This window comes from Acipenser ruthenus, chromosome 4, assembly GCF_902713425.1.
Source record: "Acipenser ruthenus chromosome 4, fAciRut3.2 maternal haplotype, whole genome shotgun sequence".
Classification (NCBI taxonomy): Eukaryota; Metazoa; Chordata; class Actinopteri; order Acipenseriformes; family Acipenseridae; genus Acipenser; species Acipenser ruthenus.
In genome coordinates, this window is record NC_081192.1 from 60,341,931 (window position 1) to 60,358,035 (window position 16,105).

General features: G+C 37.5%; 1 protein-coding gene across 1 annotated transcript; it reads right to left on the reverse strand.

Annotated features, from left to right (window-relative positions):
• Positions 1 to 403: 403 nt before the first annotated feature.
• Positions 404 to 15,016, reverse strand: LOC117399674 (nucleolar protein 7-like). The gene is made up of 8 exons (XM_033998997.3): positions 14,763 to 15,016; positions 12,603 to 12,663; positions 11,272 to 11,327; positions 6,064 to 6,095; positions 3,580 to 3,640; positions 3,370 to 3,491; positions 3,192 to 3,269; positions 404 to 641 (listed from the first exon to the last, which is right to left on the reverse strand). The coding sequence occupies exons 1-8, from the start codon at positions 14,957 to 14,959 to the stop codon at positions 568 to 570; spliced, it is 681 nt and encodes a 226-aa protein (XP_033854888.3). The 5' UTR covers positions 14,960 to 15,016; the 3' UTR covers positions 404 to 567.
• Positions 15,017 to 16,105: the final 1,089 nt, after the last annotated feature.

Sequence of the window (16,105 nt, forward strand, 5' to 3'; positions counted from 1 at the left end):
GTGGGATTGGTTTTATATAGTTAATCTGGAATATAATACATTTTCATTCAGATAGCGGCTGGTGCTCAAGATAACTTTTGGTTGTGAGGGAGCGAGCCATAGGAAAATTCTGGGGTAGTAGTTATGCAGCTTATTCATATTACAGATCTGGCAGCATTCAATGGGAAACTGCAAAAAGTAGTGACCTAATACTTTACTCCTTCAAAAACATGCAGACACGAGCAATGATTACAGGTGTACTGCGGGTGACAGAAAATAGCAAATGCAGCAGAAGTGGTAGGTTTTCTACAATAGTTGCAACAGCTGTCTGCAGTGTATTATTACATGTCAAACCATTAAATCTATTGTGATTGTTTAAATCACACATTCTCTTTTAAAAGTAGGTAATGTAACATCAGTAGACTATAATTAATATATCACTTTATTTTGTTGAAAAAGCTTGTTCTGAACCAAAACAGCAAATTAAGTTCAATCCCAAGTTAACAAAAAAACAAAATACTTGTGCACTGCAGTAATGCACAGGGGTAAAGTAAGTCCCCCCCCAGGGCAGTTCTCACTCTTCCATCTTCACTTAGCAACCATGTTCTGGTTGTTAATCCACCTCTTTTTAAACTTCTCAGCTTCTCCTTTCTTCTCTGACCCTGAAACAAAGAAAGAAAATCCAAAATATGTTAACTCGTTGTACGCTATGTTTTCTGTTTACAAGTAACCATTTTAAAACATGGGAAAGATGGGAAAAATAAACAATTCCCAATTGACTTGGTGCAGGTCCCATATTTTATAGCATTAAAACTTAATTCTCCAGTCCTGTGCCAACTGATCCTTTAAAAGCCTTGGGAACACAGAGCCATTTTGACTTGGAACTTGGTTAAAGACTTCATGGCACACTAGGGGAGACTTGGTGAGATGTGTGGTGCCATTTCAGCCAAGCTTGCTTAAAAAATGTTGCGGAGCACAAAGAGGTTGAGTGACTAGCTCAGGGTCACACACAATAAGTGAACCGGGGACCTCCTGGTTACAAGCCCTTTTCTTTAACCACTGGACCACACAGCCTCCTAAGAAAACCTTTAAAAGTCCAAGAAAGGATATGTGTGTAAAAATGTCCCATGATGGGACTTCTTGTATGATTATCGTAACTGCCGATTTGTTTTACCGACTTTAATCTACTATTTAGGCCTATATATTTTTACACAGGAGTTTTATGTACGGATATTCACTCAATTTGAAAAACCATTCATTTTTCAAAAAGAAATAAAAAGCCATTATATTAGAACATAAGAAAGGTTACAACCTAGAGGCGGCCATTCGGACACACAAGTCACTTGTACTGTCCCTCTCTCTGCAGCTTGTATTAATGGGTTGGGGTTATTTTCTAAAGATATAGTTACAAAGATCATTTGTATTTATGGTTTGTTAATTTTTTCTGTTCTCTAAATCAAGTTAAATGTTGCATTTTGGCATAGTGCAATTGCAACCCTTTGATTAGCTTCCTTGTTCTAGTAATATATTACTAATATATTTTAGTAACCCCAAAGTGTATTACTCTTTAATGAGACTCCTATTTCAATAACAAAAAACACTGATTAGTTGGTATTGTGTGTGAACAAAAGGTGAGGAAATATAAATTGACTGTAATGTGATTGACATATGGAACAGTACAATATTAGCAGATACTTTTGATTGAGTGTGCAAACATCAAGCTGCATTGCCCAATTTGTTAATTTACACCAATATATTCTTTCTTGGATTCTTTTGAAGATATTCTTCTGTATTGTGCTCATAAAACAGACTACGTTGATGATCCAGATTGTTTCAATTCAACAAGGTCATTTCAGTTGTAAGGGTATAAGATTTTGTTGTGCTGATAAAAGTTTATAGAAATGACAACATTACTAAATACTCTAACAATTTTAAATGTTATGGGAAGCTCTACAATAAGCAATATTTTAAAGCAAGCTGGGTTGAAATGGTATCAGATCTCCTGTTGTGCCACGCAGTGGCCTGAAACCCAGTTCCAAAGTTGCTCCGTGTTCCCAGGCCTAAAAATCTAAAGTGGTTTAACCCTTTGCGGTCCATTGTCGGACCTGGTCCGACATTGCAATTATTCCTATCAGGTCCATTGTCGGACCCTGTCAGACACCATTTTAAAAACGCAAAAAACAGGTTTCTATTCATTTTTTTCATCGGAAAAAGCCGAGAAAACCATTCTATTGCCTGAGTGGGAGCGACAGGAGCCGAGACAAGCCGAAAAAAAAAAAAAAAAAAGGCGTATCTCATGAATAAGCATACATGCCCCTGGCATTACAATAGGGGCGGGTATAAGGACACAAGCTATATGATATCACACCAGCGCACAGAGGCTATCACGGACATTTGCAGAGCTTTTTTGAGATGTTATAGAAATAAAATAATGACTTGGATCGCATTATTGAGGAGTTTGGTGATAAAACGAGTGATCAGGAGATTATCGATCGGTATGTACCACTATTATTATTTATTTATTCAAATCTGTGAAAGCGATAGCGAACGAAAGGGTGGGGCGGGGCTGGAGATGCCTAGTGAGTGCTTTGTTGATATGCAGGGCCTTTTAAACCTGTTTGACTGTGGGGAAAAAAAATACTTTTAAACAGCGCGACTAAAATTAACTGCGCGTGTGAAAGTAAATTGGACCTGACGCGCACTTAATAAATGGACTGCAAAGGGTTAATGCAGCTAAGTTACCTCAAACTAGGTCTCCCAGTCTCCTGGAACCAGGTTTCAAGACACTTTTTTTTTTTTTTAAGTATCTTCATGTTCCCAGGGCTTTAGATTACAGCAAAGTGCTTGCTGATCCACCAACATCGCTTTCTTCAGATTTTCTAAGCAAATAACCCATCAAGAATGTATCAAACCCAACCCTTGCTTGGCATCTGAGATAAGATCAGGCTTAAAGGTGGTATAGAGATGAGTGATCTCACAAGGTAATTGAGGTTTTTCTTTAATTTTAAGTCTGACCAAGTTATTACTTCCATGGTTCCAATATTTTTCAAGATTGGGGACCACCTTGATATTGGGGGTTTTCATATTTTCTGGTAAATGCAAGTTAAAATTAAACTTCAAGAAATAAATTAAAATTACGGACAGAATGTTTCAGCTCATACATTTGACCACAGAACACTTGATTGATGTTCTTAAATACAAAATCTGCTTACCCCATTTTTTGTCGACAAACTGTACAGCTGCTGTTTTGTTCATCCCTGTTTTGTTTTTAAGTGAGAGCATGTGGTTTGCTGAAAGACAACAAAAAAGGGAGGAGTGAGATTTAAAATGAGTTTTCAAAATGAAAAGCTAAACTTCAACTTCAAAATTTTTTTATTTTTTATTTTTTACTTGTGGTTCTGTTGGTTCCTGGTCCATAGAGACGAGATTTTATAAAATCACTTGCGCTTTCTTGTCTGGCATTTGCATCAATTTGGTCCTTGAGTCTTACAGCCTTATAGCTTTCCTTTAGCCTGTAGTACAAGGACAACTGTAGAGATTAAAACATTTGTGCGTGTGTATAAATATGATTAATTCTCTCTCTCTCATTTACTTCATTACCTGGCATTAACCACCTCCTCTTCGTCTTCTGACTCCTCGTCCTCTTCACTCTCTTCTTTTTCTGTGTGTAACATCACAAGAAGTTATCTCAGCGGCATTGCTGTGCAAAACGTTAAAAGCAATTCCTTTCAAGAATGACTTTGGAAATCTCTTGCTTATTCTTTTATTTCTCATCAATTGAATAATTTGTGTGATACATAAAATTCTTTGACAGATCTACAGAACGAGGCAACTTATTTCCACAGAGGAAGATCTGGTGTGTGAAGCTGCTATGTAAGATTACACACCACCTTGTTAAGTGAGTAGTACTTTGCAGGGATTGAATAATATGTATAACCGGTCATGTGACATTTCACCAAACATTTTTTTAATGTATTAATTTATCATATACAGTAGTCCATCACGTATCCGACTGCGGTGGTGCCAGAGTAAGGGCGGAGATTATAAAAAGGAAAGGGGTTTGGCTTACTGCCTCTAAGTCGCTTTTCTAATTGGTGCAACAGAAGGATTGACACTGGGGCAGGTTTTATTCTCGTCGATGACCTGCATTTTTTTTTCTGACATTTGTTGTATTTTTTTTTTTTTAATAAAATGGCATCTCTAAAACAAAGGCGAAGTATTTTGAAGACCCAGACGAGAAAAACATGGTATGTGAATTGCCAAACAAAATTGGAGGCACTTTTTTACACAGAGAATTGTGAGGGTCTGGAACCAACTCCCCAGTAATGTTGTTGAAGCTGACACCCTGGGATCCTTCAAGAAGCTGCTTGATGAGATTCTGGGATCAATAAGCTACTAACAACCAAACGAGCAAGGATGGGCTGAATGGCCTCCTCTCGTTTGTAAACTTTCTTATGTACTACAAAAAGAACACAAGTTCAATGCTTCGCCATTTGAAATTAAAACATTCAGAAATTACTGTGGATGAAGCTACCGATGGCGGTAAAAAGCAAACATCCGTAACATTTGCTAGAGTCGGCCAAACAGGGCGTGATCACATTATCCGCTATGAGAAGGACAGTGTGTGCGAGAATAGTGAATGCAGCAGTTAAATCTATGTTAAATCTATTTTTTTATACAACTTTGTCCACTATGTGTCTATTTAAAGCATGTTTGAGTAGTTTTATGTTTACAGATCTCCTGAAGTCACTACATATATCGCAAAAGACAATAAAACATGTATTAACCGTAATCTCACAAAATATAATTCTATGGATTGTACAATTCACCTACATTACATTTGGCACTATTTATTTAAGTGGATTTTATTGTATAACACTTTAAGACAAGCGGCCACTGAATTTCTAGACTTAGCTTTGTAGGTGATGGATATGGGGATGTGATGTAATTTGTTGATTCACACTGTGCCGACACGTAAAATAACAACAATGAGGCAGTTATAACAAAGAAAATTGTTCATACAAAACTTTCAAAAGTGAGAAAACGTTGCGGTTACCACAGACTCGTGCAACCCATTCCCCAATCTTCCCATAGCAGCTCTAACAAATTTAACTTAAAGCTTGTGTGAATGTTACGTTGAGTTAAACCTGACCATATACAACGAACTGCACAAGGAGGTAAACTATATTAATTATTTTATATTACTTGATTGTGTGTTAGATTGACATTTAAAAATAGGACTTGTGGCAATGTTCGGGAGGTTTATGTACACTAGTATGTAGAGGAGAGTGGAGTCGAATTTGAGTACTCTGATATTGTAATGCTCAAGTACTGAAATACACTTCTCAAAAATCCCAACATTACTATCAAAGACCGCAAACTTTTAACTTCCCATAGGCAGACTTTAATATCAGTCACAGTGCTTTTTACAATTCCAAAATTCTTGTGCTATTTTATACCAGGTAACTCCCTTTTTTCTGTTGTAAGCATAACTCTTTCACTTTACTGTACACGTTATGTATTTAAAAACGATTTTTAAAAACCATATATTTCTGGGCAAAAAATAAATTAAAAAAAAAGACGAGGTTCCTGTTTCTTTTTTAATTAACTTAAAACACTATTTTAAACATATTATACTATCAGAACATTTGTTGAATATGTCTACCATTCTATCTCCACTGACAACTAATTACAAACATTGTTTGATTGAAGAGGACATTTAAATAAACATTTCAATATACCTCGGTAAGTGTTTTTTTTATTTTATTTTTTTTAACATCGTAGTTTAGTCTTTGCAATGTTAAAACATTATTTGCTTATTTAGTGTTTCTTTGCTTAGAAAATACTAACCAGGGCTTTCAGTATACATCAGAATGCAATATAAAAAAGAGAGAGTGTGTGTATATATATATATATGGTTTAAACGTTGATACTGCATAGCATTTAAACGTTCATAAATGTACCAAAATGCACATCCCTAGTACCACTATGGATTGTGTGAAGAAAACCTGCACATGAACTGTCATCCTTCCACAAAGATAGCTGACACCCAACGCAATACAAAATCTTGAACATTATTCATACCTTGCTCTTCTGAATCCAAAGTCTTGCCTTTTCTAAAAGGGCAAAGATAAAAAGAAAAAAAGTTAGCATTACAATGAGAAGGAACAGTAGTACAATTCAGTATAACCAAGACTGCTAAAACTCCACTTAATAGCAGTTACCAAACAACTGGTTATCCATGCTATGCAAGTCTGTCCATATGTAGGTGACAAGATGGCTCAAGACAGGGTAGCAGAATATCCAAAATCTTCAGGGTACAGACTAAAGCCGTACCCACACTGGACATGAACGAACAATTTAGAAGTCACCGCAGTCAGGTGGGAGTATCCACACCAGCAGTGAGCAGCGTTGTTTTAAGAATTTTGCTTTGCTAAAATAGAACCGGTTTATTTTATTTCTCATCACGCGACTGGAATGAAACTGACCAATCAGAAGCGAGGTTAACACCCTTGACACACACCTCAAAACACACCACGCCACAAAACAAGTTAATCATTTTCTGTAGTACCAGTAGTTGAGGCTTGCAGGTGGTGCATTTAGCAGCACAGAGACATTTTCAATTCCAATTTATGCAAGTTGCATAAAAATAGGTTTATTAAATAAACTTGACCACACAACTTGAGCATGTGACTTAATTTTAAGCTATGGCTTTTTTTTTTTGTTTGTTTAAGATAAATAACGTTTTGTTAACTAAATTGTTCTGTGGCACAAATCCATGACAAGAAGGTGGTCTTTACATATGAATAAAGTGAAGTTTTGTGAAGATCAAACAAACAAATATTAAAATCGAGGTCCTCCCATTCTTGCAAAACAAAGCCGGCAACGCGTTTGTATTCTGTGTGACACATCCCAACATTACCAAGCTCATAGTTTTGAAGATTACGAGTCATATCTGTCCACCAGACTGTTTTGAAAGGAAAAACGAAATAAGTCTTGTGTCTTGTCATGGCACACAACCTTGTTCTGTGTATAATTATTCATAAGTAAATTAAGTCAGAGACAGCTCAAACACTCACCCATGATCTGATGCGAGTCTTCAATAGAGTTTACGATAAAGTAGAAAAATAGATTTGCAGAATGGCACTGGTAGTAATACAAAGTAACTTAGTAATACAAAGTGTGCATAATAATAATAATAATAATATTGCACTTTAAAATACTTAAGTTAATAAAAAGGAGCAATGAAGGAATTTGTAAAGAAACACAACAGATTGCATTAAGTTGTATATATAAAGTAATTTTGTTGAAAATATCAGTTCAGCTATACTGTTATTGTCCAGCTGGAGATGTATGTACCAGGCTTCAAAAATCGGACTACTACTACTGGTATCTCTAGTATGTCCAATAGGAATGCATGGGCGGGGTCATGTATTTATTCCCAGTCTTTTGGATCGTTTCCAAGTCGCGTCTGGTGTGGAATGACATTCAGTGACTTCGCTCGCATCCCTCTGTCCAGTGTGGATGCAGCTTAAGCCTTCCAGAAATTTGAATGGTGGGGGGTGTAGGGTTCACCACCGGCGCAGGGATTTAATTTTAAAAAAATTGACACCAACTTGAGCTGACAAGAATGAAACAATCTTGGCTATTTACCCCAACCACAATCATACATTTGTTATTAACAAAATGTATAGGTTAAGGGGCATTCACACCGAACGCGACACACCGTCTCCTTGCGCCTCAGTGTATTGCCGCAGACCCCTGTTCACACCGAAGGCGGCAAGGGATAAATTAGGCGGGCTTTGTATTTTAGCCAAATAAAATATATTATTTTCTTAGAGCTTTTAAGCAGTTCAGTGGTTGATATATCCAATAATACACTGAACAAAAATATATAAACGCAACATGCAACAATTTCAAAGATTTTACTCAGTTACAGTTCATATAAGGAAATCAATCAATTGAAGTAAATTCATTAGGCCCTAATCTATGGATTTCACATGACTGGGAATACAGATATGCATCTGTTGGTCACAGATACCTTAAAAAAAAAAAAAAAAAAAAAGGTAGGGGCGTGGATCAGAAAACCAGTCAGTATCTGGTATGACCACCATTTGCCTCATGCAGCGCGACACATCTCCTTCGCATAGAGTTGATCAGGCTGTTGATTGTGGCCTGTGGAATGTTGTCCCACTCCTCTTCAATGGCTGTGCGAAGCTGCTGGATGTTGGCGGGAACTGGAACATGCTGTTGTACACGTCGATCCAGAGCATCCCAAACATGCTCAATGGGTGACATGTCTGGTGAGTATGCAGGCCATGGAAGAACTGGGACATTTTCAGCTTCCAGGAATTGTGTACAGATCCTTGCGACATGGGGCCGTGCATTATCATGCTGAAACATGAGGTGATGGCGGCGGATGAATGGCACGACAATGGGCCTCAGGATCTCGTCACGGTATCTGTGTGCATTCAAATTGCCATCGATTAAAATGCAATTGTGTTTGTTGTCCGTAGCTTATGCCTGCCCATACCATAACCCCACCGCCACCATGGGGCACTCTGTTCACAGTTGAAACCAGGATTCATCCGTAAAGAGCACACTTCTCCAGCGTGCCAGTGGCCATCGAAGGTGAGCATTTGCCCACTGAAGTCGGTTACGACGCCGAACTGCAGTCAGGTCAAGACCCTGGTGAGGACGACGAGCACGCAGATGAGCTTCCCTGAGACGGTTTCTGACAGTTTGTGCAGAAATTCTTCGGTTGTGCAAACCCACAGTTTCATCAGCTGTCCGAGTGGCTGGTCTCTGACAATCCCGCAGGTGAAGAAGCCGGATCTGGAGGTCCTAGGCTGGCGTGGTTACACGAGGTCTGCGGTTGCGAGGCCGATTTGACGTACTGCCAAATTCTCTAAAACGACGTTGGAGGCAGCTTATGGTAGAGAAATGAACATTCAATTCTCTAGCAACAGCTCTGGTGGACATTCCTGCAGTCAGCATGCCAATTGCAGGCTCCCTCAAAACTTGAGACATCTGTGGCATTGTGTTGTGTGACAAAACTGCACATTTTTTAGTGGCTTTTTATTGTCCCCAGCACAAAGTGCACCTGTGTAATGATCATGCTGTTTAATCAGCTTCTTGATATGCCACACCTGTCAGGTGGATGGATTAACTTGGTAAAGGAGAAATGCTCACTAACAGGGATGTAAACAAATTTGTGCACAAAATTTGAGAGAAATGTCTAGGATATTTTATTTCAGCTCATGAAACATGGGACACTTTACATGCTGCGTTTATTTTTGTTCAGTGTATAATTCGGTCATGTGCCCCACCTTAAGGTCTTGAGACTATCTTCGAACCTTCACAGTTCATAATGAAAACTTAGACCCTGGCCAACTAAACAGGTTATGTTTCCACCGGTTGATTTCACATGGAATGATGCTTCTGGAACTGGATTGTCTCTCATTTAGTAGTTCAACTTTGGCATAATGCTGGATGTAAAATTGAGTCTTTGTGTAATGTCATTATCCAGCTGGGTTACTCTTGGCTCAGAGCAGCACTATTTAATCTGATCAATAAATGACATTCAACAGACAAGATCACGACTGACCTAATAATCCTCTCTCTCTCCTACGGCAAGACACGGCATTCTATAATCCCCAGCCCCGCCTACTCCCAACAGGATTAGTTATTCAATAAACATTTGCACCTGGGATGATTTTATACAAAAATAAAACTTCTTTAACATTCATACTTTTACAATAAAACATTCATATTTTCGTTACGTTTCTTCTCATTTAAACGTATTTAACCTGCATACCGTCTTTATTTACAAACGATCATTAAACTATTATATTGCTTATGAATGGCAAAAGAAAAGGTGCTTTTGCATATAAAAAACTATATATTTTACATCATCATCCACACTGGTGTTGCTTTAAAATAAGATGCTTTCAGGAGACCTACAGCTGTTCATCACTGTGAGACAGAGCACTCTCCATTGCTTTTACCATTGCCCGATGTGAAGTTTTTGCATGCAGCAGAAGAAAAAGGTGCTTTTCTTTCTTAGCAGCGCTCCATTTTTTTAACTTTTTACACTCAGCCCTATTTCCGCCTGTTTTTCACGGATTACTATATATATATAAAAAATCATAGATGGCTCAAAAACAAAAAAACAAACATACTGCACTACAGAACCTCAATATGAAATTAACATGGGGGTGGAGGCTGAGCATCTAAGCTTTCCAACAATACCGCCTCTTTGTCAAGTTGCTATGGAGCAATAGGCTCAAAATGAAACCCGAGCTGTGAACTCTGTCACATGATGGGAGGCTTAACTTCAGGCGATCGTAGTTCCAGCTAGGAGTACCACGCCCCAAAATGAATGGGGCTGAGTTTTAAGAGTTAAAGCTAAAGTCACTGCTGCAAAACACCTAGATAGACTTAATAATCTTTTTTTTTTTTTTCAAAACTGTTTACTTACTGCAGTGTACTGAGTTTCTATAATCCTAAAGATAGCGGCCGAGAATCACGTACGAGAGAGTAAATTCTGCGGTACTTAAAATATCCAGCACCATTATTTATTTATTTACTTTAAACCAGAACTACTCAGAATGCGGCTCATAGTGCTTTTGTCACCGATAGCCACTTCTTTATAGATTGTTGTAGCGTTTCAGGCATTCTAAATTGGGTGAAAAATACAGTAGCTTGGTGTCTTAAAATATATCTGCGGGACTTTCCCACACTGAAAGTTGCAGATATGCGGGAGCAACTGAATCCCGCCCTGAAATTCAAGCCCTGTGTATAGCTACGGTAACTTCATTAAGGGAAGCGTCCTAATTACATCAATACACCGTCATATCAAAACACACTTGATCACCAGCATGCACAATACATAATAAACCGCGGCTCTATCACCAGTAGAATAACAAATCACAATAATAATCACAATAACAGGCAATTCAGTATTACAGTGAGGGTCTCGTCCTCACACACATTATATATATATATATATATATATATATAGACACACACACAGTGCTCACCCGTTATAACACGCCTCGTAGTGCGGAATCAGTTATAACACGGTAGTGTTGTGGCTCCCATTTGCTCCATAATGCCATTACAGTAGCCCTTTTAGACTCGTTATAAGGCGGAACACAAATAGCACGGTCTTGTAACTATGGCTCCCCACTATAGCTTTATAAAGGGTGAGCACTGTGTGTGTGTGTGTGTGTGTGTGTGTGTGTATGTGTATACATACATACATACACAAAAAAATGTTAAATCACTTACTTGGTATATGCCAATTCAATCTCTTCCAGAGTATCTTCAGAGAGTAACTTTCTTTTCTGTAAACAGATTTACACAATTAAACATACAATTGTGAATGCCGACCAATCCAATAAAAAAAATGTAATTTGGAGTGGCACAATAACTATTTAACTTGCTGTATACTGTATTGTCACCCTCTAAACAATTCAAGTACATTTTTGCACTGTACTTTGCTTCCCCCATGGATACAAAGTGGCGGTACTCACAGTACTCTGTCCAGCTCACTCTGTCTGTTTGTCTCCCTCACTGCCCAGCTCTCTCTGTCTGTCTCCCTGCCCAGCTCTTTCTCTCTGTCTGTCTCCCTGCCCAGCTCTTTCTCTCTGTCTGTCTCCCTGCCCAGCTCTCTTTCCCTGTCCATCTGACCTGCTCAGATTTAAGTGAAATAGTCTGTTTTAATTTCAAATGACATTCACAATTAAAATACTCAAACCAAAAATATATTTTATTGGAAACACTGCAAGTGTCAACTGTAATTATTAGCTTTTTTTACATTTATTTTTGTCTACATTGAATCTCAGCTCATGGAAAAGTACCCGCTATACATTCACAATTAATATTGTATTATTAAATTAATTTAAATAGTATATTACAATGCTACATGTAGATATTAGCTGCAAGTGTACTTTTAAACATTTTAAGTTAACAACTGAATTACATATCATTTTTTTTTTAATTTATATAAACATTGGCATATTCCAACTAGTGACCAGAGTATGGATTCAGCCTTCTCTAAATGCCCTTGTTTTAAGAGAGGCAAAAATGTATGCAATGTTAGTTCACTCGCATTTTCACATGCAAGACCCTTAGTCTTCAATGCTCAATGCAGTGCAATACAAGTAACTAAAGTCTTTACTCATCCTTCCACAGGAACAACATTTAAAGTAAAAGGTTTTATTACTTGTACAAAGCATAACTTAATCTACATGATAAAATGCACATGTGGACTTGCTTCAGAAAAACATCAGGACAGCCAAAAGAGAGAATTTGCGAATGTAAAGTGGAAATGATTAAATACATTTCTGTACAAGTGTGGTCAACCTTTATTTTGTTAATGTATCAATTTTTTGACTACGCATCTCACCAACTGTTAAATCAGCACTACACCTTGTATATAACTAAATGAAAAGGAACACCATTTAAAAATAAAAACATTTTATTCCCACAGCTGTTGGCTAACTAAATGCAATAAAACTAACCACATGTAATACAAAAGGATAACCTCTGGATGACAATTATCCTGGTCACAATTTCAGTAACACTTTTCTGATGGAGGGACCAAACCTTTACTATACCTTTTGCTGTTGAAATAGCTCCTGTCTCTTTCTTCTCTTTTCTTTCAACAGCTCCTTGTCTCTGTAACCCAAATGTAAAAGACAAAATAAATAAACCTAATAAATGTTTATTAGGTAAATCACATGAAAGACCCATAGTTTTCGGTCTTTCACTAAAAATCCAAAACGTTCCCTCAGAAAACAAAATATGGTCCAATTGTGATTAAACAAGTACTTTTTCAAAGTCTGGCTAAGATGAAATCAGCTATATTTATAAAAATAAAAAAACAAACACGTCTAACTACAAGTGTTTTTTATTCAGAAAAAAGAACATGTTGACGTATTCCGGTGTCCGTCTTGTACACAACCGACTGACAGTCAGTGGAAAAGACGTTCTGTAGGCACAGAGGATCCTGGAATGCACAGGTAACTTTGCCATTTTTTCTAGTGAAGGAAAGCGATGCGCATTGGCCTTCCACCAATCCAATGGACCACTCCAGCCTCCGTTTCCCGAGTCGCCGGGGGGTTGCAGCGGTGAACCGGGATAAAAATAATAATTGGGCATTCCAAATTGGGGAGAAAACCGGGGTGAAAACCATTAGCAACGACTATACATATATATATATATATATATATATATATATATATATACACACACACACACACACACACACACACAATCTATCTATAAATGTTGCCAAATTTTAAAAAAAAATTACACACAGTTGCAGATTTCTGAGGCAGTGCATAAAGCGCAGATGTTTTATTGGATATTTACTTTTAAAACACAAAATGCCAGACACATATTATCAATTTGTATTATATGTTAACATGTAAAAAAACGGTATGAATTTATTTATCGGTTAACCGTTAAACTGTTTAACATATCACATCCCTACTTACCAAGACTGGTTTCGAATGCGTCTTTCCTTTCATACCAATCCAGTGGGGTACTGCTGAGGTTCAGGACACAGCTCAGTAGTTTTAAAAAAATACTATTGTTTTGATTTGGACCCCAATTTCCTTCAGCACGAGTTTAGTCAAAAAATGCCAGTTTCCAGCCTATATGCATTTGTCTTTTCCCCTTCATTTACACCAGTTAGGAAACCACCAGCACATCCGACCCATGAGGGCTCGGTACAGGTGGTTCTCCACTGGCTATTTGTCGAGCCGAGCGAGAACCAAACCGTGAAACTCTGGCCTCACAAGACATCTGAATCCTGCTGCGAGCCGAGCCAGGGGCAGTGTATTTTCATCATTATGTTGGATCAGTCGGTGCACTCCAGAAAGAAAAACACACATGACGAGCAGCAAGTGTGATGAGAGAAAAAGTACAGCCTTGGGACGCTGAGGAAGTGCGGGCTCTAGTTTCTCCGTGGGCAGGTAGAAGTGTTCAGGAAGATATGGAGATATGTGTCAGAAATGAGAAAACGTATGCCCGAATTTCTGATGATTTAAAGCACATGGACATAAACCGCGGGTATGATACTTAACACACCCAACGACAAAATCCTACCAAATATCATCCTTGACCTTTATTATATTAATATTAAGAAAAATGCATAATATTAAACAATTTTAAACTTATGTATAAAATTAAAAATAGTCAAACAAAATACTCAGTGTTCCGCGTTTCCGTTTTATTCCGAATTCTTACTTTTTTTTTTTTTTTTTTTTAACTGGACGTCGGTTTTTACTCATTTATATCGTCGATTCTATCTTTTCCCGGTACTATTTTCTAGGAAATGCACAATATTTTGATTAAAATACCGTTTTATTTTGACTGTGACATTGTTATAAGCAGCCCTACACTATTACACATCTTTAACCACAGCTGATGTGAGACGCCAATACAACCTGCTGGATAGGGGTTCTCCAGGACCACGGTAGTCTTTCTCAGTATTGAAACCGTATTACTGTTTTCGTTAATATATGTATTACAGGTATTTCATGACAATCAAATTAGCTTATCTCATCTGCGACATATTTTTGTTTTTTTTCACGGTCTACCAATTTTACCGTGACACCATTACCGCGTTGAAAAACAATTTGATAGTTAACACTCGTCAGTTATTTCCTATACTTTGCTGTAATACAGTCAAACCAACACAACATGTACATGTTTAAAGTACAAGTATTTGTATCGGAGAGCATTTTCCTCAGATTTGATTGATTCATTACCTCTTGATAGTATCCAGGGCGTTCCTCATGCTCCGTACAGCATCCGCTTTAGCTTTTTCAAAGGTAACTTCTTCAGGAGCATCATCATCATCGTCGTCGTCGCTGTAATCAGCTCCCAAGTCCACAATTGCCTTCACATCTATATTCCTTTTCTTTTTCCTTCTTACATCAACTCCTCCACGCTGTTTCGTCGCCATCTTTTCCAGTTTCTAGTACGCCCCTTCTCTGAACTTTCACCCAAGCGACTATTGACACCACCGACAAAAGTACACCGCCCTCTGCAGGCATGGTGGTTATATATTGCCATGGCGTTCATGAAATTAGGGATGTTGTGCAACTTTTTATTTTTACTGAAAAAAAAAAATATATATATATATATATATATATATATATATATATATATATATATATATATATATATATATATATATAGGCTTCAGTGAGTTACAGGAAAATAATTTCATCCAGGGTTTCTGTGACGTCATAAATTACGAGATCGAAGAAGGTCGAGTAATTTATAAACTGTCACAGAAACCGGAGATGGAATTGTTTTCCTGTAACTCAATGAAGAGGCTCATGTATTATTACATACATACCCTTGTGATGCTAATATTAAAGAAGCCGAGGTTCAGCAGTACAGTTCGGTTTTTTCTCTTTTTTCCCCTTTTTTGTGTTTCAGTAATGTACAGACATTCTATGTCGTTATCCGTTTAATTTATCTGAGATACAAATGTACCAGCTTTACATCTTTTTTTATTTTTTAATGTATTCTCATTTTCTTGATCATTAATTAACATTTCTTTACTGTGGTGTTGTCGAGTGATTGAAAACGAGAATTGAAAGTGATGGTCTCGAGGAGTCGAATGGCTCAAAGTATATTTTCCTCTACAGGAATTATCACTTTTTGACGTCACTACTGTGGTATTATCATTTTTTTTTTGATTGGCTCAGGATGCAAATATAGCCTATGTATAATATACAGTGCCTTGCATGTATTCACCCCCCTTGGACTTTTCCACATTTTGTACTGTTACAACCTGGAATTAAAATGGATTTAATTGGGATTTTTACCATTTGATTTACACAACATACTTAACACTTTGAAGGTGCAAAATATTTTTTATTGTGACACAAAAGTTAATTAAACAAAAAAAAAAAGACATTTGTTGGTTGCATAAGTATTCACCCCCCTGAGTCAATACTTGGTAGAAGCACATTTGGCAGCAATTATAGCTGTAAGTCTTTTTGGGTACGTCTCTACCAGGTTTGCACATCTGGATCCTGCAATTTTTGCCCATTCTTCTTGGCAAAATTGCTCAAGCTCTGTCAAGTTGGATGGGGAC